Source organism: Bombina bombina, chromosome 4 (assembly GCF_027579735.1).
Source record: "Bombina bombina isolate aBomBom1 chromosome 4, aBomBom1.pri, whole genome shotgun sequence".
In the NCBI taxonomy this organism is placed as follows: Eukaryota; Metazoa; Chordata; class Amphibia; order Anura; family Bombinatoridae; genus Bombina; species Bombina bombina.
This window is the reverse complement of record NC_069502.1, coordinates 1229621643-1229645609: the sequence shown is the minus strand read 5'-3', so window position 1 is coordinate 1229645609 and position 23967 is coordinate 1229621643. Positions and strand designations below refer to the sequence as shown.

Genomic DNA, 23967 nt, shown 5'->3' with positions numbered 1-23967 from the left:
TGTAAGGATTTCTCCAAAGAAACCTTAGGATTAGTATACAAGGAAGGGACAAACATTTCTCTATTAATGTTGTTAGAATTCACAACCTTAGGTAAGAATTTAAATGAAGTCCGCAAAACCGCCTTATCCTGATGAAAAATCAGAAAAGGAGATTCACAAGAAATAGCAGATAGCTCAGAAACTCTTCTAGCAGAAGAGATGGCCAAAAGGAACAACACTTTCCAAGAAAGTAGTTTAATATACAAAGAATGCATAAGCTCAAAAGGAGAAGCCTGTAAAGCCTTCAAAACCAAATTAAGACTCCAAGGAGGAGAGAATGATTCAATGACAGGCTTGATACAGACCAAAGCCTGCACAAAACAGTGAATATCAGGAAGCTTAGCAATCTTTCTGTGAAATAAAACAGAAAGAACAGAGATTTGTCCCTTCAAGGAACTTGCAGAAAAATCTTTATCCAAACCATCCTGAAGAAACTGTAAAATAAAATAAATGTCTTCCAAACTCGATAATAAATCTTCCTAGAAACAGATTTATGAGCCTGTAACATAGTATTAATCACTAAGTCAGAGAAACCTCTATGACTAAGCACTAAGCGTTCAATTTCCATACCTTCAAATTTAATGATTTGATATCCTGATGGAAAAAACGGACCTTGAGATAGGTCTGGCCTTAGTGGAAGTAGCCATGGTTGGCAACTGGACATTCAAACAAGATCCGCATACCAAAACCTGTGAACTCATGCTGGAGCCACCAGCAGCACAAATGATTGCTCCATGATCATCTTGGAAATCACTCTTGGAAGAAGAACTAGAGGCGGAAAAATATAGGCAAGTTGATAATTCCAAGGAAGTGTCAATGCATCCACTGCTTCCACCTGAGGATCCCTGGACCTGGACAGGTACCTGGGAAGTTACTGCAGAAATTAGACAGGAGCTGGATTCTGGCCAAACAAGTATCCAGGATACTTCTTTCATAGCTTAAGGACTGTGAGTCCCACTCTGATGATTGACATACGCCACAGTTGTGACATTGTCTGTCTGAAAACAAATAAACGTCTCTCTCTTCAATAGAGGCCAAAACTGAAGAGCTCTGAGAATTGCACAGAGTTCCATCCCCAGACAACTCCCCAACCTGAAAGACTCGCATCTGTTGTGTCCCAATCCAGGTTGGACGAACAAAAGAGGCCCCTTGAACTATACGATGGTGATCTAACCACCAAGTCAGAGATAGTCGAACATTGGGATCTAAGGATATTAATTGTGATATCCTTGTTTAATCCCTGCACCATTGGTTCAGCATACAAAGCTGAAGAGGTCTCATGTGAAAACGAGCAAAGGGGATCGCGTCCGATGCTGCAGTCATTAGACCAAAAACCTCCATGCAGATAGCTACTGAAGGGAATGATTGAGACTGAAGGTGCCGACAGGCTGCAACCAATTTCAAACGTCTCTTGTCTGTTAGAGACAGAGTCATGGACACTGAATCTATCTGGAAACCTAAAAAGGTGACCCTTGTCTGAGGAATCAAACTTTTTGGTAAATTGATCCTCCAACCATGTTTTTGAAGAACACCACTAGTTGATTTGTGTGAGATTCTGCAGAACGTAAAGACTGAGCTAGTACCAAGATATCGTCCAAATAAGTAAACACTGCAATACCCTGCTCTCTGATTACAGAGAGTAGGGCACCCAGAACCTTTGAAAAGGTTCATGGAGCTGTTGCTAGGCCAAATGGAAGAGCAACAAATTGGTAATGCTTGTCTAGAAAAGAGAATCTCAGGGACTGATAATGTTCTAGATGAATCGGAATATGAAGGTATGCATCCTGCAAGTCTATTGTAGACATATAATGTCCTTGCTGAACAAAAGGTAGAATAGTCCTTATAGTCACCATCTTGAAAGTTGGTACTCTTACATAACGATTCAAAATTTTCAGATACAGAACTGGTCTGAATAAATTTTCCTTCTTTGGGACAATGAATAGATTTGAATAAAACCCCAGACCTTGTTCCCGAAAAGGAACCGGCATGATTAACCCTGAAGACTCCAGGTCTGAAACGCACTTCAGGAAAGCCTGAGCTTTTACTGGATTTGCTGGGATACGTGAGAGAAAAAAATCTTCTCACAGGAGGTCTTACTCTGAATCCTATTCGATACCCTTGAGAGACAATGCTCTGAATCCATAGATTTTGGACAGAATTTATCCAAAAATCCTTAAAAAACCTTAATCTGCCTCTACCAGCTGAGCTGGAATGAGGGCCGCACCTTCATGCAGACTTAGGAGCAGACTTTGTTTTTTTTTAAAAGCCTTGTAATTATTCCAATTTGAGGAAGGCTTCCAATTGGAAACAGATTCCTTGGGGGAAGGATTAGATTTTTGTTCCTTATTTTGACGAAAGGAACGAAAACGGTTAGAAGCCTTAGATTTACCCTTAGGTTTTTTATCTTGAGGCAGAAAAAAAAAACCTTTCCTCCAGAAACAGTTGAAATAATATAATCCAACTAAGAACCAAATAAATTATTACCTTGGAAAGAAAGATAATAATCTAGACTTAGATGTCATATCAGCATTCCAAGATTTAAGCCATAAAGCTCTTCTAGCTAAAAATCTAAAGACATGGATCTAACATCAATTTTGATATCAAAAATGGCATCACAAATAAAATGATTAGCATGTTGCAGTAAGCGAACAATGCTAGATATGTCAGAATCCAATTCTTGTTGCGCTAAATTCTCCAACCAAAAAGTTGATGCAGCTACAACATCAGCCAAAGAAATTGCAGACCTGAGAAGATGACCTGAATATAAACAGGCTTTCCTTAGATAGGATTTAAGTTTCCTATCTAAAGGATCTTTAAAAGAAGTACTAGGAATAGTGGTACGTTTAGCAAGAGTAGAAATAGCCCCATCAACTTTGGGGATATTTTCCCAAAACTCTATAGAAATTGCTGGTAAAGGATACAATTTTTAAAACCTTGAAGAAGGAATAAAAGGAGTACCTGGCTTATTCCATTCCTTAGAAATCATATCAGAAACAGCATCAGGAATAGGAAAAACCTCTGGAGTAACCACAGGAGGTTTAAAAAACAGCATTTAAACATTTACTAGTCTTAATGTCAAGAGGACTAGCTTCCTTAATATCCAAAGTAATTAACACTTCTTTTAACAAAGAACAAATATACTCTATTTTAAACAAATAAGTAGATTTGTCAGTGTCAATATCTGAGGAGGGATCTTCTGAATCAGATAGATCCTCATCAGAGGAGGATAAATCATTATGTTGTCGGTTATTTGAAATTTCATCAACTTTGAGAGGTTTTAAAAGACCTTTTACGTTTATTAGAAGGCGGAAATGCAGACAAAACCTTCTGAATAGAATCAGTAACAAATTCTTTAAAATTCATAGGTATATCATGTACATTAGAAGTTGAAGGAACTGCAACTGGCAATGTACTATTACTGATGGATACATTCTCTGCATGTAAAAGTTTGACAACTATTACAAATTACATGAAAAACATATTTCCTAATATGTTTATTTCCTGCACAAGGAAATACATGAACCCGACTCATGGCAAATATAAGTACAATACATATATTTAGAAATTTATATAAATGCATAAAGTGCCAGACCATAGCTGGGGTGACTTAAGTAATAAAAAACATGCTTACCAAAGAGACACCCATCCACATATAGCAGATAGCCAAACCAGTACTGAAACAGTTATCAGTAGAGGTAATGGTAAATTGAGAGTATCTCGTCGATCTGAAAAGGGAGATAGGAGATGAATCTCTACGACCGATAACAGAGAACCTATGAAATAGACCCCCGTTAGGAAAATCATTGCATTCAATAGGTGATACTCTCTTCACATCCCTCTGACATTTGCTGTACTCTGAGAGGAATCGGGATTCAAAAAAGCTGAGAAGCGCATGTCAACGTAGAAATCTAGCACGAACTTACTTCACCACCTCCATAGGAGGCAAGGTTTGTAAAACTGAATTGTGGGTGTGGCGAGGGGTGTATTTATAGGCATTTTGAGGTTTGGGAAACTTTGCCCCTCCTGGTAGGATTGTATATCCCATACGTCACCAGCTCATGGACTCATGGCAAGAAAATAAAATGACATAAGTAGTAATAAAAAACTCCGGACACCTTTACACCTCAGCTTAACTTTGCTGAGGTGCTTACCTGCCTGACTAACACCGGAGATTATAGGCTGTTAGATGATCCGGACTCAATCAATTTATTCTGGAGATGAGGTCCGCAATACTGGCAAACACTGAAACGAAGTCTTCTGTGTCACAGAACACCGGAACTATGAGGGGGAAGTGCTCAACAAATTTTGGCGCTTCCGTTAGCCCCGTCCATCGTGGGCGTTACAAGAAGAAAACAAAACTTCCCTCAGGTCTTTTAAAACCATAGTAATGCCGTTTTATCGTTGCACAAGTTAAAAACACCACCTCTGAGCCTGCTCCTCGTCCCCAGTGCCTGCTATTACTGCCCAAATAATTATTCTCCAAGTCATAAGAGAATCATTATATTATGTCCCAAATTATATAATTTATATTAAAGTGCCATCTTTTATTCTGAATGTACGACCCCAGAAAATAAAAAGTCAGCACTTACATTTATACATCTGCCCGGCAGCAAGGCAGCTCACTAGGTTTGAGAGGCAAGATCCCTTCACATGGACCTGTGGAAAAAAGCAAAGACTGAATAATCTTATTCAGGCTTTAGAAATAGGACAGCATCAGTAACGATTATACCCCACAAGTTCCCATTGCTCTAAAGCCACCACTGCTCTACTGAAGAGACTGATATGGACTACGGCTACACCCTAGGACAAAGCAGCACATTCTTGCACTACTTAAATAATAAAATCTTGCTTGAAGAATCTTTTTCTAACACCTAACTTTACCACTTCCTTGCTCTAATGCAGGCAAAGAGAATGACTGGGTTTGGAGGGAAGGGAGGTGATATTTAACAGCTTTGCTGTGGTGCTCTTTGCTGCCTCCTGCTGGGCAGGAGTGATATTCCCAATAGTAATTAGATGATCCGTGGGTCATCGTGTCATTAGAAAGAAAGGAAAATATTTTACCTCAACATTTTCTTAGTAGCCACATCCCATTGTAAAGGGAGTTTCAGTAACCAATCAGGATGCTAGTCCTGGGACTTCCATTTTAAGTTTAAAGAATTTACTATGAAATCTTGTGAGATTTCACTAAAATCTCTTTGGATGACAGTAAAACATTGTATGATCTCAGCACAGCTGATGCTGATTGGCTATTATTTTTTTCAACCTGCAGCTGGACAGCAGCTAAAGTAGAGCACCAGCACTTACTGGTGAGATGAAGACACTGAGATAAAATACCTTCCTTTTTACATAGAGATGTTCAGGTGATATTTTCTTGTCAGCTGTTTACAGTTATGTGCATTACTTTCAAATGATATAGCATATGAGTATCATGTCCCTTTAAAGGGACACTGAACCCAAATTTTTTCTTTTTCGTGATTCAAATAGAGCAGCAATTTTAAGCAACTTTCTAATTTATCAATTTTTCTTCATTCTCTTGCTATCTTTATTTGAAAAAGAAGGCATCTAAGCCTGGACAGCACTTGTTTATTGGTGTGTGAATTTATCCACCATTCAGAAAGAACAAACCAGGTTGTTCACCAAAAATGGGCCGGCATCTAACCTTACATTCTTGCATTTCAAATAAAGATACCAAGAGAATGAATCAAATTTGATAATAGGAGTAAATTAGAAAGTTGCTTAAAATTGCTGCTCTATTTGAATCACGAAAGAAAAAAAGTGGGTCCAGTGTCCCTTTAAGACAAGTGATTGGTATGTTCATGGCAAACAGCTGCTACCAAGAAAAGAGAATAAGTGTAGCTGACAGAATGCTGTACAGAGTGGGGTTAAACCTTCAGCAGAGTATAATAAACACTAAAGCGTAGCCCCCGTTCTGCCTATCTAACCCCACATAGTTAGAGACTGAAGAAACTTAAGATACAAGGAGATTCCTCCATCAAACTTTCTCAGAGGCTATAAACCACCCACTATATAAAATAATTAGCTTTGAAAGTGATGCCAAATACACAAGCAGGCATAATATGCCCAGAGCTTACATCTGAACCCTACAGTCATTTACATCAGCTAGATAATAGTCTAACACCGCTAAACATTCTGACAGATCCCCTGGTGTCCTATAGACTAAATATATTCTCTCTTGTGTGTGGCTATCTCAGGCCCCTTCCCTTGTATACAGTAAGTTGTGCTGGACTTCTATCTAGTCTGTGAGTTAATCATTTGTTCTCATTTAGTGCTATTTCTTACAGGATTAGAGTTAATGGAAATATTGTCACCATGTACGTATGTATGTGTGTTTGTATTCGCAGACATAAATATATATGTGTGTATAGAGAGTGATCACTGACGTCTGTCACATGTATATAGAGAGAGCGATCACTGACGTCTGTCACATGTATATAGAGAGAGTGATCACTGACGTCTGTCACATGTATATACAGAGAGCGATCACTGACGTCTGTCACATGTATATAGAGAGGAGACTTCATTCTTCTCACCTGACATAAGTAGGTAAGTACGTGTGTTTGTATACGCAGACATAAATATATATGTGTGTACAGAGAGTGATCACTGACGTCTGTCACATGTATATAGAGAGTGATCACTGACATCTGTCACATGTATATAGAGAGAGTGATCACTGACGTCTGTCACATGTATATAGAGAGGAGACTTCATTCTTCTAACCTGACATAAGTAAGTACGTGTGTTTGTATACGCAGACATAAATATATATGTGTGTATACAGAGTGATCACCGACGTCTGTCACATGTATATAGAGAGAGTGATCACTGACGTCTGTCACATGTATATAGAGAGAGTGATCACTGACGTCTGTCACATGTATATAGAGAGAGTGATCACTGACGTCTGTCACATGTATATAGAGAGAGTGATCAATGACGTCTGTCACATGTATATAGAGAGAGTGATCAATGACGTCTGTCACATGTATATAGAGAGAGTGATCACTGACGTCTGTCACATGTATATAGAGAGAGTGATCACTGACGTCTGTCACATGTATATAGAGAGAGTGATCACTGACGTCTGTCACATGTATATAGAGAGAGTGATCACTGACGTCTGTCACATGTATATAGAGAGAGTGATCACTGACGTCTGTCACATGTATATAGAGAGAGTGATCACTGACGTCTGTCACATGTATATAGAGAGAGTTATCACTGACGCCTGTCACATGTATATAGAGAGAGTGATCACTGACGTCTGTCACATGTATATAGAGAGGAGACTTCATTCTTCTAACCTGACATAAGTAAGTACGTGTGTTTGTATACGCAGACATAAATATATATGTGTGTATACAGAGTGATCACCGACGTCTATCACATGTATATAGAGAGTGATCACTGACGTCTGTCACATGTATATAGAGAGAGTGATCACTGACGTCTGTCACATGTATATAGAGAGAGTGATCACTGACGTCTGTCACATGTATATAGAGAGAGTTATCACTGACGCCTGTCACATGTATATAGAGAGAGTTATCACTGACGCCTGTCACATGTATATAGAGAGAGTGATCACTGACGTCTGTCACATGTATATAGAGAGGAGACTTCATTCTTCTAACCTGACATAAGTAAGTACGTGTGTTTGTATACGCAGACATAAATATATATGTGTGTATACAGAGTGATCACCGACGTCTATCACATGTATATAGAGAGAGTGATCACTGACGTCTGTCACATGTATATAGAGAGAGTGATCACTGACGTCTGTCACATGTATATAGAGAGAGTGATCACTGACGTCTGTCACATGTATATAGAGAGAGTGATCACAGACGTCTGTCACATGTATATAGAGAGAGTGATCACTGACGTCTGTCACATGTATATAGAGAGAGTGATCACTGACGTCTGTCACATGTATATAGAGAGAGTGATCACTGACGTCTGTCACATGTATATAGAGAGAGTTATCACTGACGTCTGTCACATGTATATAGAGAGAGTGATCACTGACGTCTGTCACATGTATATAGAGAGTGATCACTGACGTCTGTCACATGTATATAGAGAGAGTGATCACCGACGTCTGTCACATGTATATAGAGAGAGTGATCACTGACGTCTGTCACATGTATATAGAGAGAGTTATCACTGACGCCTGTCACATGTATATAGAGAGAGTTATCACTGATGTCTGTCACATGTATATAGAGAGGATTCTTCATTCCTCTAACCAGATGTAAGTAGGTAAGTATGTGTGTTTGTATACGCAGACGTAAATAACATAATTTATGTAAGAACTTACCTGATAAATTCATTTCTTTCATATTAGCAAGAGTCCATGAGCTAGTGACGTATGGGATATACATTCCTACCAGGAGGGGCAAAGTTTCCCAAACCTCAAAATGCCTATAAATACACCCCTCACCACACCCACAATTCAGTTTAACGAATAGCCAAGAAGTGGGGTGATAAAAAAGTGCGAAAGCATATAAAATAAGGAATTGGAATAATTGTGCTTTATACAAAATCATAACCACCACAAAAAAAGGGCGGGCCTCATGGACTCTTGCTAATATGAAAGAAATGAATTTATCAGGTAAGTTCTTACATAAATTATGTTTTCTTTCATGTAATTAGCAAGAGTCCATGAGCTAGTGACGTATGGGATAATGAATACCCAAGATGTGGATCTTCCACGCAAGAGTCACTAGAGAGGGAGGGATAAAATAAAGACAGCCAATTCCGCTGAAAAATAATAATAATCCACAACCCAAAACAAAAGTTTAATCTCAAATAATGAAATTATAAGCAGAAGAATCAAACTGAAACAGCTGCCTGAAGTACTTTTCTACCAAAAACTGCTTCAGAAGAAGAAAATACATCAAAATGGTAGAATTTAGTAAAAGTATGCAAAGAGGACCAAGTTGCTGCTTTGCAAATCTGATCAACCGAAGCTTCATTCCTAAACGCCCAGGAAGTAGAAACTGACCTAGTAGAATGAGCTGTAATCCTTTGAGGCGGAGTTTTACCCGACTCAACATAGGCAAGATGAATTAAAGATTTCAACCAAGATGCCAAAGAAATGGCAGAAGCTTTCTGGCCTTTTCTAGAACCGGAAAAGATAACAAATAGACTAGAAGTCTTTCGGAAAGACTTAGTAGCTTCAACATAATATTTCAAAGCTCTAACAACATCCAAAGAATGCAACGATTTCTCCTTAGAATTCTTAGGATTAGGACATAATGAGGGAACCACAATTTCTCTACTAATGTTGTTGGAATTCACAACTTTAGGTAAAAATTCAAAAGAAGTTCGCAACACCGCCTTATCCTGATGAAAAATCAGAAAAGGAGACTCACAAGAAAGAGCAGATAATTCAGAGCCAAAAGGAACAAAACTTTCCAAGAAAGTAATTTAATGTCCAATGAATGCATAGGTTCAAATGGAGGAGCTTGAAGAGCCCCCAGAACCAAATTCAAACTCCAAGGAGGAGAAATTGACTGAATGACAGGTTTTATACGAACCAAAGCTTGTACAAAACAATGAATATCAGGAAGAATAGCAATCTTTCTGTGAAAAAGAACAGAAAGAGCAGAGATTTGTCCTTTCAAGGAACTTGCGGACAAACCCTTATCTAAACCATCCTGAAGAAACTGTAAAATTCTCGGTATTCTAAAAGAATGCCAAGAAAAATGATGAGAAAGACACCAAAAAATAACGTCAAAAAATGACGCAACTTCCGGCGACACGTATGACGCCGGAAACGGAAAATAATTTTTGCGCCAAAAAAGTCCGCTCCAAGAATGACGCAATAAAATGAAGCATTTTCAGCCCCCGCGAGCCTAACAGCCCACAGGGAAAAAATAATCAAATTTTTGAAGGTAAGAAAAAATGAATAATTTAAATGCATAATCCCAAATATGAAACTGACTGTCTGGAAATAAGGAAAGTTGAACATTCTGAGTCAAGGCAAATAAATGTTTGAATACATATATTTAGAACTTTATAAATAAAGTGCCCAACCATAGCTTAGAGTGTCACAGAAAATAAGACTTACTTACCCCAGGACACTCATCTACATGTTTGTAGAAAGCCAAACCAGTACTGAAACGAGAATCAGCAGAGGTAATGGTATATATAAGAGTATATCGTCGATCTGAAAAGGGAGGTAAGAGATGAATCTCTACGACCGATAACAGAGAACCTATGAAATAGACCCCGTAGAAGGAGATCATTGAATTCAAATAGGCAATACTCTCCTCACATCCCTCTGACATTCACTGCACGCTGAGAGGAAAACCGGGCTCCAACTTGCTGCGGAGCGCATATCAACGTAGAATCTAGCACAAACTTACTTCACCACCTCCATAGGAGGCAAAGTTTGTAAAAACTGAATTGTGGGTGTGGTGAGGGGTGTATTTATAGGCATTTTGAGGTTTGGGAAACTTTGCCCCTCCTGGTAGGAATGTATATCCCATACGTCACTAGCTCATGGACTCTTGCTAATTACATGAAAGAAATATATATTTGTATATAGAGAGTGATCACTGACGTCTGTCACATGTATAGAGAGGAGACTTCATTCTTCTCACCTGATATAAGTAGGTAAGTACGTGTGTTTGTATACGCAGACGTAAATATATATGTGTGTATAGAGAGAGTGATCACTGACGTCTGTCACATGTATATAGAGAGAGCGATCGCTGACGTCTGTCACATGTATATAGAGAGAGTGATCACTGATGTCTGTCACATGTATATAGAGAGAGTGATCACTGACGTCTGTCACATGTATATATAGAGTGTGATCACTGACGTCTGTCACATGTATATAGAGAGAGTGATCAATGACGTCTGTCACATGTATATAGAGAGAGTGATCAATGACGTCTGTCACATGTATATAGAGAGAGTGATCACTGACGTCTGTCACATGTATATAGAGAGAGTTATCACTGACGTCTGTCACATGTATATAGAGAGTGATCACTGACGTCTGTCACATGTATATAGAGAGAGTTATCACTGACGTCTGTCACATGTATATAGAGAGGAGACTTCATTCTTCTCACCTGATATAAGTAGGTAAGTACGTGTGTTTGTATACGCAGACATAAATATATATGTGTGTACAGAGAGTGATCACTGACGTCTGTCACATGTATATAGAGAGAGTGATCACTGACATCTGTCACATGTATATAGAAAGAGTGATCACTGACGTCTGTCACATGTATATAGAAAGAGTGATCACTGACGTCTGTCACATGTATATAGAAAGAGTGATCACTGACGTCTGTCACATGTATATAGAGAGTGATCACTGACGTCTGTCACATGTATATAGAGAGTGATCACTGACGTCTGTCACATGTATATAGAGAGAGATCACTGACGTCTGTCACATGTATATAGAGAGAGTGATCACTGTCGTCTGTCACATGTATATAGAGAGAGTGATCACCGACGTCTGTCACATGTATATAGAGAGCGATCACTGGCGTCTGTCACATGTATATAGAGAGAGTGATCACTGACGTCTGTCACATGTATATAGAGAGAGTGATCACTGACGTCTGTCACATGTATATAGAGAGTGATCACCGACGTCTGTCACATGTATATAGAGAGAGCGATCACTGACGTCTGTCACATGTATATAGAGAGAGTGATCACTGACGTCTGTCACATGTATATATAGAGAGCGATCACTGACGTCTGTCACATGTATATAGAGTGATCACTGACGTCTGTCACATGTATATAGAGAGAGTGATCACTGACGTCTGTCACATGTATATAGAGAGAGTGATCACTGACGTCTGTCACATGTATATAGAGAGAGTGATCACCGACGTCTGTCACATGTATATAGAGAGAGTGATCACTGACGCCTGTCACATGTATATAGAGAGAGTTATCACTGACGCCTGTCACATGTATATAGAGTGATCACTGACGTCTGTCACATGTATATAGAGAGAGATCACTGACGTCTGTCACATGTATATAGAGAGAGTGATCACTGACGTCTGTCACATGTATATAGAGAGAGTGATCACCGACGTCTGTCACATGTATATAGAGAGAGTTATCACTGACGTCTGTCACATGTATATAGAGAGAGTGATCACTGACGTCTGTCACATGTATATAGAGAGAGTGATCACTGACGTCTGTCACATGTATATAGAGAGAGTGATCACTGACGTCTGTCACATGTATATAGAGAGTGATCAATGACGTCTGTCACATGTATATAGAGAGTGATCACTGATGTCTGTCACATGTATATAGAGAGAGTGATCACTGACGTCTGTCACATGTATATAGAGAGAGTGATCACTGACGTCTGTCACATGTATATAGAGAGAGTGATCACTGACGTCTGTCACATGTATATAGAGAGAGTGATCACTGACGTCTGTCACATGTATATAGAGAGAGTGATCACCGACGTCTGTCACATGTATATAGAGAGAGTGATCACTGACGTCTGTCACATGTATATAGAGAGGAGACTTCATTCTTCTCACCTGACTAAAGAGAGCTGCAGGCGTTTCTCCGATCTGAGCTGTTCCAAGCTGGCCAGAAGATTCATAAAGAAGTCTGCATCTGTTAGAAGCTCGGATATTTCAAAGGAAAGGGATGGTAGGTTGTCACAAACACAACGCTCCAGAGAAGGGAGCAGCTCTCTACACATCTTGTTAACCTTCATGACACACAGCAAGCTCTGCAAATCCATGTCCTGCACAGCCATCAATGTGGTCCCATCTGAAAGACATAAGAAAGGAGGTAATCATTGCACAGTGGCCAACTGATCTAGGTAACAGCATAAAGGAAATACATGGAACTAAAACTGGAAATCCACAGGTTTTAACAAGACAAGAAAGCAAGTTGCACAGATATAGGCCCTTCTTCCTGAAAGGGCAGGAGGTTTGCCCTGGGGACATCCCAGTACCGTAGAATGGCCCTTCTGGGGTCACCCCAAAATGGAACAATGCCAAACCTGGTGACCCCTCCCAGGCATGGCAGGACAGTGATACAGGGACATGCCAACACAGCACAATGTTGTACCACTGGGATAAAACAAGGAGGATGGCACACCATCTGGCACATAAGGCCAGAACGTTGCAGCCACTAGCATAGAACAAAGAAGCATGGTGAACCCTCTGGGATGGCAGCACACCCTATAGGATATAACGAGGGGAGGCCAGCGCACCCTATAGGATATAACAAGGGGAGGCCAGCGCACCCTATAGGATATAACAAGGGGAGGCCAGCGATCCCTATAGGATATAACGAGGGGAGGCCAGCGCTCCCTATAGGATATAACGAGGGGAGGCCAGCGCTCCCTATAGGATATAACAAGGGGAGGCCAGCGCACCCTATAGGATATAACAAGGGGAGGCCAGTGCAACCTATAGGATATAACGAGGGGAGGCCAGCGCAACCTATAGGATATAACGAGGGGAGGCCAGCGCACCCTATAGGATATAACAAGGGGAAGCCAGCGCAACCTATAGGATATAACAAGGGAAGGCCAGCGCACCCTATAGGATATAACAAGGGGAGGCCAGCGCACCCTATAGGATATAACAAGGGGAGGCCAGCGCACCCTATAGGATATAACAAGGGGAGGTCAGTGCACCCTATAGGATATAACAAGGGGAGGCCAGCGCACCCTATAGGATATAACGAGGGGAGGCCGACGCACCCTATAGGATATAACAAGGGGAGGCCGGAGCACCCTATAGGATATAACAAGGGGAGGCCGGCGCACCCTATAGGATATAACAAGGGGAGGCCAGTGCACCCTATAGGATATAACAAGGGGAGACCAGCACACCCCATAGGATATAATGAGGGGAGGCCAGTGCACCCTATAGGATATAACAAGGGGAGGCCAGCGCACCCTATAGGATATAACAAGGGGAGGCCAGCGCACCCTATAGGATATAACAAGGGGAGGCCAGCGCACCCTATAGGATATAACAAGGGGAGGCCGGCGCACCCTATAGGATATAACAAGGGGAGGCCAGCGCACCCTATAGGATATAACAAGGGGAGGCCGGCGCACCCTATAGGATATAACAAGGAGTGGCCGGCGTACCCTATAGGATATAACAAGGGGAGGCCGGCGCACCCTATAGGATATAACAAGGGGAGGCCGGCGCACCCTATAGGAAATAACAAGGGGAGGCCAGCGCACCCTATAGGATATAACAAGGGGAGGCCGGCGCACCCTATAGGATATAACAAGGGGAGGCCGGCGCACCCTATAGGAAATAACAAGGGGAGGCCAGCACACCCCATAGGATATAATGAGGGGAGGCCAGTGCACCCTATAGGATATAACAAGGGGAGGCCAGCGCACCCTATAGGATATAACAAGGGGAGGCCGGCGCACCCTATAGGAAATAACAAGGGGAGGCCAGCGCACCCTATAGGATATAATGAGGGGAGGCCAGCGCACCCTATAGGATATAACAAGGGGAGGCTAGTGCACCCTATAGGAAATAACAAGGGGAGGCCGGTGCACCCTATAGGATATAACAAAGGGAGGCCAGCGCACCCTATAGGATATAACAAGGGGAGGCCGGCGCACCCTATAGGATATAACAAGGGGAGGCCGGTGCACCCTATAGGAAACAACAAGGGGAGGCCAGTGTACCCTATAGGATATAACAAGGGGAGGCCAGTGTACCCTATAGGATATAACAAGGGGAGGTCAGTGCACCCTATAGGATATAACAAGGGGAAGCCAGCGCACCCTATAGGATATAACAAAGGGAGGCCAGCGCACCCTATAGGATATAACAAGGGGAGGCCGGTGCACCCTATAGGATATAACAAGGGGAAGCCAGCGCACCCTATAGGATATAACAAGGGGAGGCCGGTGCACCCTATAGGATATAACAAGGGGAGGCCGGTGCACCCTATAGGATATAACAAGGGGAAGCAAGCGCACCCTATAGGATATAACAAGGGGAAGCAAGCGCACCCTATAGGATATAACAAGGGGAAGCAAGCGCACCCTATAGGATATAACAAGGGGAGACCAGCACACCCCATAGGATATAATGAGGGGAGGCCAGTGCACCCTATAGGATATAACAAGAGGAGGCCAGTGCACCCTATAGGATATAACAAGGGGAGGCCAGCGCACCCTATAGGATATAACAAGGGGAGGTCAGTGCACCCTATAGGATATAACAAGGGGAGGCCAGCGCACCCTATAGGATATAACAAGGGGAGACCAGCGCACCCTATAGGATATAACAAGGGGAGGCCAGCGCACCCTATAGGATATAACAAGGTCAGGCCAGCGCACCCTATAGGATATAACAAGGTCAGGCCAGTGCACCCTATAGGATATAACAAGGTCAGGCCAGTGCACCCTATAGGATATAACAAGGGGAGGCCAGCGCACCCTATAGGATATAACAAGGGGAGGCCAGCGCACCCTATAGGATATAACAAGGGGAGGCCAGCGCACCCTATATGATATAACAAGGGGAGGCCAGTGCACCCTATAGGATATAACAAGGGGAGACTAGCGCACCCTATAGGATATAATGAGGGGAGGCCGGCGCACCCTATAGGATATAACAAGGGGAGGCCAGTGCACCCTATAGGATATAACAAGGGGAGACCAGCGCACCCTATAGGATATAATGAGGGGAGGCCAGCGCACCCTATAGGATATAATGAGGGGAGGCCAGCGCACCCTATAGGATATAATGAGGGGAGGCCGGCGCACCCTATAGGATATAACAAGGGGAGACCAGCACACCCCATAGGATATAATGAGGGGAGGCCAGTGCACCCTATAGGAAATAACAAGGGGAGGCCGGCGCACCCTATAGGAAATAACAAAGGGAGGCCAGTGCACCCTATAGGAAACAACAAGGGGAGGCCAGTGTACCCTATAGGATATAACAAGGGGAGGGCAGCACACCCTATAGGATATAACAAGGGGAAGCTAGCGCACCCTATAGGATATAACAAAGGGAGGCCGGTGCACCCTATAGGAAACAACAAGGGGAGGCCAGTGTACCCTATAGGATATAACAAGGGGAGGGCAGCGCACCCTATAGGATATAACAAGGGGAAGCCAGTGCACCCTATAGGATATAACGAGGGGAGGTCAGTGCACCCTATAGGATATAACAAGGGGAAGCCAGCGCACCCTATAGGATATAACAAGGGGAGGCCGGTGCACCCTATAGGATATAACAAGGGGAGGCCGGTGCACCCTATAGGATATAACAAGGGGAGGCCAGCGCACCCTATAGGATATAACAAGGGGAGGCCAGTGCACCCTATATGATATAACAAGGGGAGGCCAGTGCACCCTATAGGATATAACAAGGGGAGACTAGCGCACCCTATAGGATATAATGAGGGGAGGCCAGTGCACCCTATAGGATATAACAAGGGGAGGCCAGCGCACCTTATAGGATATAACAAGGGGGGGGGGGGGGGGTGATGCAACCTCTGCGCTGATATCCCACCTATGAATGGATACAATGAATACCATTGCTAGATGAAGCAGGTTTCTCACCTGGTGTTTCCAAGTCTGCCTTCTCCTGGCTGTTCCTCAAGAGCTCACATAGCTGTCTGTGCATAAACATGTCTAGCTTCCCATGCACAGAGTCACTCGTGTCTTCATTCAAGCTTTGAAGGACGGCAGGAAGGTCACAGCTGGACAAATGCTCCGCCAAACCCTTGTGGTTTTCAATTAGCATACGGACAACCATAAGGCCATTGTGCACCGCAGGAAAGCAGCTAAGAGAAGGTGAAAAGTACACAGTCAGATACTACAATCATCTATAAACTACACTTTATAAAGCACATGAGCGGATAACACATCAGCAGTGGGTCATGCGCTCATTAAAGGTAATTGTATGACCACTGATAAACAAACGGAAGCAACAGCTTTCTAAATAGATTTCCAATTCACTGCTGCTCATTACAAATACAATGTTCTTTAAAGATGAAAAAATTGTAATCTAAGCATTGTGAGGACTTCCGATAACCTGCATCTCATATGTAGCTTGCTCCAACAGAGAGGATAGTGAAATATCTATCTATATAAGTATCATCCTGCATGGCAGACTCAGTAACCATGATCTTCATTAAAACCCTGTTGGACTGAACTATTTTGAAAAGACATTTTGCTCTCAACTAAGGGTTTGTAATAGTTGTGAGAGTGACCGTTATGTATGTTTCACAGTGTTTACCTCAAGCCTAATGCCCAAATCCGTCAGAAATGTTCTAGCATCTACAATGAACATATATACACACACACAAAGCTCAGGAAAAAAATCACTGCAAAATTATCAATGTGTCTGGTTTTACTATTTGTAGGCATGTGTTTGAGTTAAGTCAACATTTTTGTTTTCTTCTATAAACTACTGAAAAGATTTCTCCCAAATAAAAAGCATAATTTATGTAAGAACTTACCTGATAAATTTATTTATTTCATGGTGGCGAGTCCACTAGCTGTTATGTATGGGATATAATACACAAGATGTGGAAGTCCACGACTAACAAGAAAGGGAGGGATAAAATAAAAACAACTTTTCCGCTGAGAAATTAAATCCAAAAACTCAAAATAACATAATTTATGTAAGAACTTACCTGATAAATTCATTTCTTTCATATTAGCAAGAGTCCATGAGCTAGTGACTTATGGGATATACATACCTACCAGGAGGGGCAAAGTTTCCCAAACCTCAAAATGCCTATAAATACACCCCTCACCACACCCACAATTCAGTTTAACGAATAGCCAAGAAGTGGGGTGATAAGAAAGGAGCGAAAGCATCAAATAAGGAATTGGAATAATTGTGCTTTATACAAAAAATCATAACCACCACAAAAAGGGGTGGGCCTCATGGACTCTTGCTAATATGAAAGAAATGAATTTATCAGGTAAGTTCTTACATAAATTATGTTTTCTTTCATGTAATTAGCAAGAGTCCATGAGCTAATGACGTATGGGATAATAAATACCCAAGATGTGGAACTTCCACGCAAGAGTCACTAGAGAGGGAGGGATAAAATAAAGACAGCCAATTCCGCTGATAAATAATCCACAACCCAAAACAAAAGTTTTAATCTTAATAATGAAAAAAACTGAAATTATAAGCAGAAGAATCAAACTGAAACAGCTGCCTGAAGTACTTTTCTACCAAAAACTGCTTCAGAAGAAGAAAACACATCAAAATGGTAGAATTTAGTAAAAGTATGCAAAGAAGACCAAGTTGCTGCTTTGCAAATCTGATCAACAGAAGCTTCATTCATAAACGCCCAGGAAGTAGAAACTGACCTAGTAGAATGAGCTGTAATCTTTTGAGGCGGAGTTTTACCCGACTCAACATAAGCATGATGAATCAAAGACTTCAACCAAGATGCCAAAGAAATGGCGGAGGCCTTCTGACCTTTCCTGGAACCGGAAAAGATAACAAATAGACTAGAGGTCTTTCTAAAATCTTTAGTAGCTTCAACATAATATTTTAAAGCTCTTACTACATCCAGAGAATTCTTAGGATTAGGACATAATGAAGGAACAACAATTTCTCTACTAATGTTGTTAGAATTCACAACCTTAGGTAAAAATTTAAATGAAGTCTGCAACACCGCCTTATCCTGATGAAAAATCAGAAAAGGAGATTCACAAGAAAGAGCAAATAACTCAAACTCTTCTAGCAGAAGAGATGGCCAAAAGGAACAGAACTTTCCAAGAAAGTAATTTAATATCCAGAGAATGCATAGGTTCAAACGGAGGAGCATGTAAAGCCCTCAGAACCAAATTAAGACTCCAAGGAGGAGAAATTGACTTAATGACAGGTTTTATACGAGCCAAAGCCTGTACAAAACAATGAATATCAGGAAGATTAGCAAGCTTTCTATGAAAAAGAACAGAAAGAGCAGAAATTTGTCCTTTCAAAGAACTTGCAGACAAACCTTTATCCAAACCATCCTGAAGAAACTGTAAAATTCTAGGAAAGGAGAATTTCTGAGAAGAACACCAAGAAATGTAAGTCTTCCAGACTCGATAATAAATCTTCCTAGACACAGATTTACGAGCCTGTAACATAGTATTAATTACTGAGTCAGAGAAACCTCTATGACTAAGAATCAAGCGTTCAATCTCCATACCTTCAAATTTAATGATTTGAGATCCTGATGGAAAAAAGGGCCTTGAGATAGAAGGTCTGGTCTTAATGGAAGAGTCCAAGGTTGGCAAGTAGCCATCCGAACAAGATCCGCATACCAAAACCTGTGAGGCCATGCTTGAGCCACCAGCAGTACAAACGAACGTTCCTTTAGAATTTTGGAAATCACTCTTGGAAGAAGAACTAGAGGCGGAAAGATATAGGCAGGATGATAATTCCAGGGAAGCGACAATGCGTCCACTGCTTCCGCCTGAGGATCCCTGGATCTGGACAGATAACTGGGAAGTTTCTTGTTAAGATGAGAAGCCATCAGATCTATTTCTGGAAATCCCCAGATTTGAACAATCTGAAGAAATACCTCTGGGTGAAGAGACCATTCGCCCGGATGTAACGTCTGGCGACTGAGATAATCCGCTTCCCAATTGTCTACACCTGGGATGTGAACCGCAGAGATTAGACAAGAGCTGGATTCCGCCCATAAAAGTATCCGAGATACTTCTTTCATAGCCTGAGGACTGTGAGTCCCCCCTTGATGATTGACATATGCCACGGTTGTGACATTGTCCGTCTGAAAACAAATGAACGATTCTCTCTTCAGAAGAGGCCAGAACTGAAGAGCTCTGAAAATCGAACGGAGTTCCAAAGTGTTGATTGGTAATTTCGCCTCCTGAGATTCCCAAACCCCATGCGCTGTCAGAGATACAGCTCCCCAACCTGTCAGACTCGCATCTGTTGAGATCACAGTCCAGGTTGGAAGAACAAAAGAAGCCCCTTGGACTAAACGATGGTGATCTGTCCACGACGTCAGAGAGTGTCGTACATTCGGATTTAAGGATATCAATTGTGATATATTTGTATAATCCCTGCACCACTGGTTCAGCATACAAAGCTGAAGAGGTCGCATGTGAAAACGAGCAAAGGGGATCGCGTCCGACGCAGCAGTCATGAGACCTAGAATTTCCATGCATAAAGCTACCGAAGGGAATGATTGAGACTGAAGGTTTCGACAAGCTGAAACCAATTTCAGACGTCTCTTTTCTGTTAAAGACAAGGTCATGAACACTGAATCTATTTGGAAACCTAAAAAGGTTACTCTTGTCTGAGGAATCAATGAACTCTTTGGTAAATTGATCCTCCAACCATGTTTTTGAAGAAACGACACAAGTCGATTCGTATGAGATTCTGCAGAATGTGAAGACTGAGCAAGTACCAAGATATCGTCCAAAAAAGGAAATACCGCAATACCCTGTTCTCTGATTACAGATAGAAGGGCACCGAGAACCTTTGAAAAGATCCTTGGAGCTGTCGCTAGGCCAAACGGCAGGGCCACAAACTGGTAATGCTTGTCTAGAAAAGAGAATCTCAGAAACTGAAAATGATCTGGATGAATCGGAATATGAAGATATGCATCCTGTAAATCTATTGTAGACATATAATGCCCTTGCTGAACAAAAGGCAGAATAGTCCTTATAGTTACCATTTTGAATGTTGGTATCCTTACATAACGATTCAATATTTTTAGATCCAGAACTGGTCTGAAGGAATTCTCCTTCTTTGGAACAATGAATAGATTTGAGTAAAACCCCAGACCCTGTTCCAGAACTGGAACTGGCACAATTACTCCAGCCAATTCTAGATCTGAAACACATTTCAGAAATGCCTGAGCCTTCACTGGGTTTATTGGAATGCGAGAGAGAAAAAATCTTCTCGCAGGCGGCCTTACCTTGAAACCTATTCTGTACCCTTGTGAAACAATGTTCTGAATCCAAAGACTGTGAATCGAATTGATCCAAATATCTTTGAAAAATCGTAACCTGCCCCTTACCAGCTGAGCTGGAATGAGGGCCGCACATTCATGTGGACTTGGGAGCTGGCTTTGGCTTTCTAAAAGGCTTGGATTTATTCCAGACTGGAGAAGGTTTCCAAACAGAAACTGTTCCTTTAGAGGAACGATTAGCAGCCCTATATTTACCTTTAGATTTTTTGTCCTGAGGCAAAAAAGTTCCTTTCCCCCCAGTAACAGTTGAAATAATAGAATCCAACTGAGAACCAAATAATTTATTACCTTGGAAAGAAAGAGAAAGCAAAGTTGACTTAGAAGACATATCTGCATTCCAAGTTTTAAGCCATAAAGCTCTTCTAGCTAAAATAGCTAAAGACATATACCTGACATCAACTCTAATGATATTAAAGATGGCATCACAGACAAAGTTATTAGCATGTTGAAGAAGTTTAACAATGCTATGAGTATTATGATCTGACACTTGTTGCGCTAAAGCCTCCAACCAAAAAGTTGAAGCTGCTGCAACATCAGCCAAAGATATAGCAGGTCTAAGTAAATTCCCTGAACATAAATAAGCTTTTCTTAAAAAAAGATTCAATTTTCATATCTAAAGGATCTTTAAACGAAATGCTATCTGCCGTAGGAATAGTAGTACGTTTAGCAAGAGTAGAGATAGCCCCATCAAGATGGCACAGGGTACAATTTCTTAAACCTTTGAGAAGGAGTAAATGAAGTACCCAGATTATTCCATTCCCTAGAAATTACTTCAGAAATAGCATCAGGGACAGGAAAAACTTCCGGAATAACTATAGGAGGTTTAAAAACCGAATTTAAACGCTTAGTAGATTTAGTATCAAGAGGACTAGATTCCTCCATCTCCAATGCGATTAAAACTTCTTTAAGTAAAGAGCAAATAAATTCCATTTTAAATAAATATGAAGATTTATCAGTGTCAATATCTGAGACAAAATCCTCTGAACCAGAAAAATCCTCATCAGAAATAGACAAATCAGAATGATGACGGTCATCTAAAAATTCATCTGAAAAATGAGAAGTTTTAAAAGACCTTTTACGTTTACTGGAAGGAGGAATAACAGACATAGCCTTCCTAATAGATTAAGAAACAAATTCTTTTATATTAACAGGAACATCCTGAGTATTAGATGTTGAGGGAACAGCAACAGGTAATGGAATATTACTAATGGAAATACTATCTGCATTAGCAAGTTTATCATGACATTCATCACAAACTACAGCCGGAGGAACAGTTACCACAAGTTTACAACAAATGCACTTAACTTTGGTAGAACCAGCATCAGGCAGCGTCTTTCCAGAAGTAGATTCTGATCCAGGGTCAATTTGAGACATCTTGCAATATGTAAAAGAAAAAACAACATATAAAGCAAAACTTATCAAATTCCTTAAATGACAGTTTCAGGAATGGGAAAAAATGCCAATGAACAAGCCTCTAGCAACCAGAAGCAATGAAAAAATGAGACTGAAGTAATGTGAAAAAAAGGTGGAGAAAAGAATGACGCCCACATTTTTTTAGCGCCAAAAAAAGACGCCCACATTATTGGCGCCTAAAATTGTTTGGCGCCAAGAATGACGCCACATCCGGTGACGCCGACATTTTTTGGCGCAAAAACGTCAAAAAAATGACGCAATCACGAACAACTTCCGGCGACAAGTATGACGGCGGAAATGACAAAAAAAAAATTTGCGCCAAAAAAGTCCGCACCAAGAATGACGCAATAAATTGAAGCATTTTCAGCCCCCGCGAGCCTAACAGCCCACAGGGAAAAAAAGTCAATTGAAACAATTTTTAAGGTAAGAAAAAAATTGATTATTCATATGCATTATCCCAAATAATGAAACTGACTGTCTGAAATAAGGAATATTGATCATCCTGAATCATGGCAAATATAAGTTTAAAGACATATATTTAGAACTTTATAAATAAAGTGCCCAACCATAGCTTAGAGTGTCACAAAAAATAAGATTTACTTACCCCAGGACACTCATCTACATATAGTAGATAGCCAAACCAGTACTGAAACGAGAATCAGTAGAGGTAATGGTATATAAGAGTATATCGTCGATCTGAAAAGGGAGGTAAGAGATGAATCTCTACGACCGATAACAGAGTCTTCACATCCCTCTGACATTCACTGCACTCAGAGGAAAACCGGGATCCAGCCTGCTGCAAAGCGCATATCAACGTAGAATCTAGCACAAACTTACTTCACCACCTCCACGGGAGGCAAAGTTTGTAAAACTGAATTGTGGGTGTGGTGAGGGGTGTATTTATAGGCATTTTGAGGTTTGGGAAACTTTGCCCCTCCTGGTAGGAATGTATATCCCATACGTCACTAGCTCATGGACTGCTAATTACATGAAAGAAAAAGTAATTTATGACAAAAAAACCCCTCAAAATATAGGCACAGTTATCAAACTGAGACAACCGCCGGAAGGACCTTTCTACCAAAAGCTGCTTCTGACTAGGCAAAAACATCAAAAAGGTAAAATTTAGTAAAGGTATGCAGAGAAGACCAAGTGGTTGCTTTGCAAATTTGATCAACTGAAGACTCATTCTTGAAAGCCCAAGATGTGGCAACCGATCTAGTAGAATGAGCTGTAATTCTGAGGTGAAGACTGGCCCACCTCCAAATAAGGGAAGTTTCTTGTTCAAACAAGAAGCCATCAGATCTATTTCCAGAACAATCCGATAGAACACATCTGGGTGGAAAGACCACTCCCCCGGATATAGGGACTGACGACTGAGATAATCTGCATCCCAACTGGGATGTGAATCGCAGTGATGAGGCAGGAATTGGATTCCGCCCAAGAAAATATTTGAGATACTTCCATCATGGCTAAGGAACTTCGAGTTCCCCCTTGATGATTGACACTGAA

The 23967-nt window shown here is 41.2% G+C and overlaps 1 protein-coding gene across 1 annotated transcript in view; it reads right to left on the bottom strand.

Annotated features, from left to right (window-relative positions):
- Nucleotides 1-23967, bottom strand: part of CUL9 (cullin 9) — a gene marked incomplete in the record, with an annotated part of 1346550 nt that overhangs the window by 953728 nt on the left and 368855 nt on the right. The window contains 2 exon segments of the mRNA XM_053712774.1: nucleotides 12618-12855; nucleotides 16649-16872. Coding sequence (XP_053568749.1) covers nucleotides 12618-12855; nucleotides 16649-16872 — 462 coding nt within the window.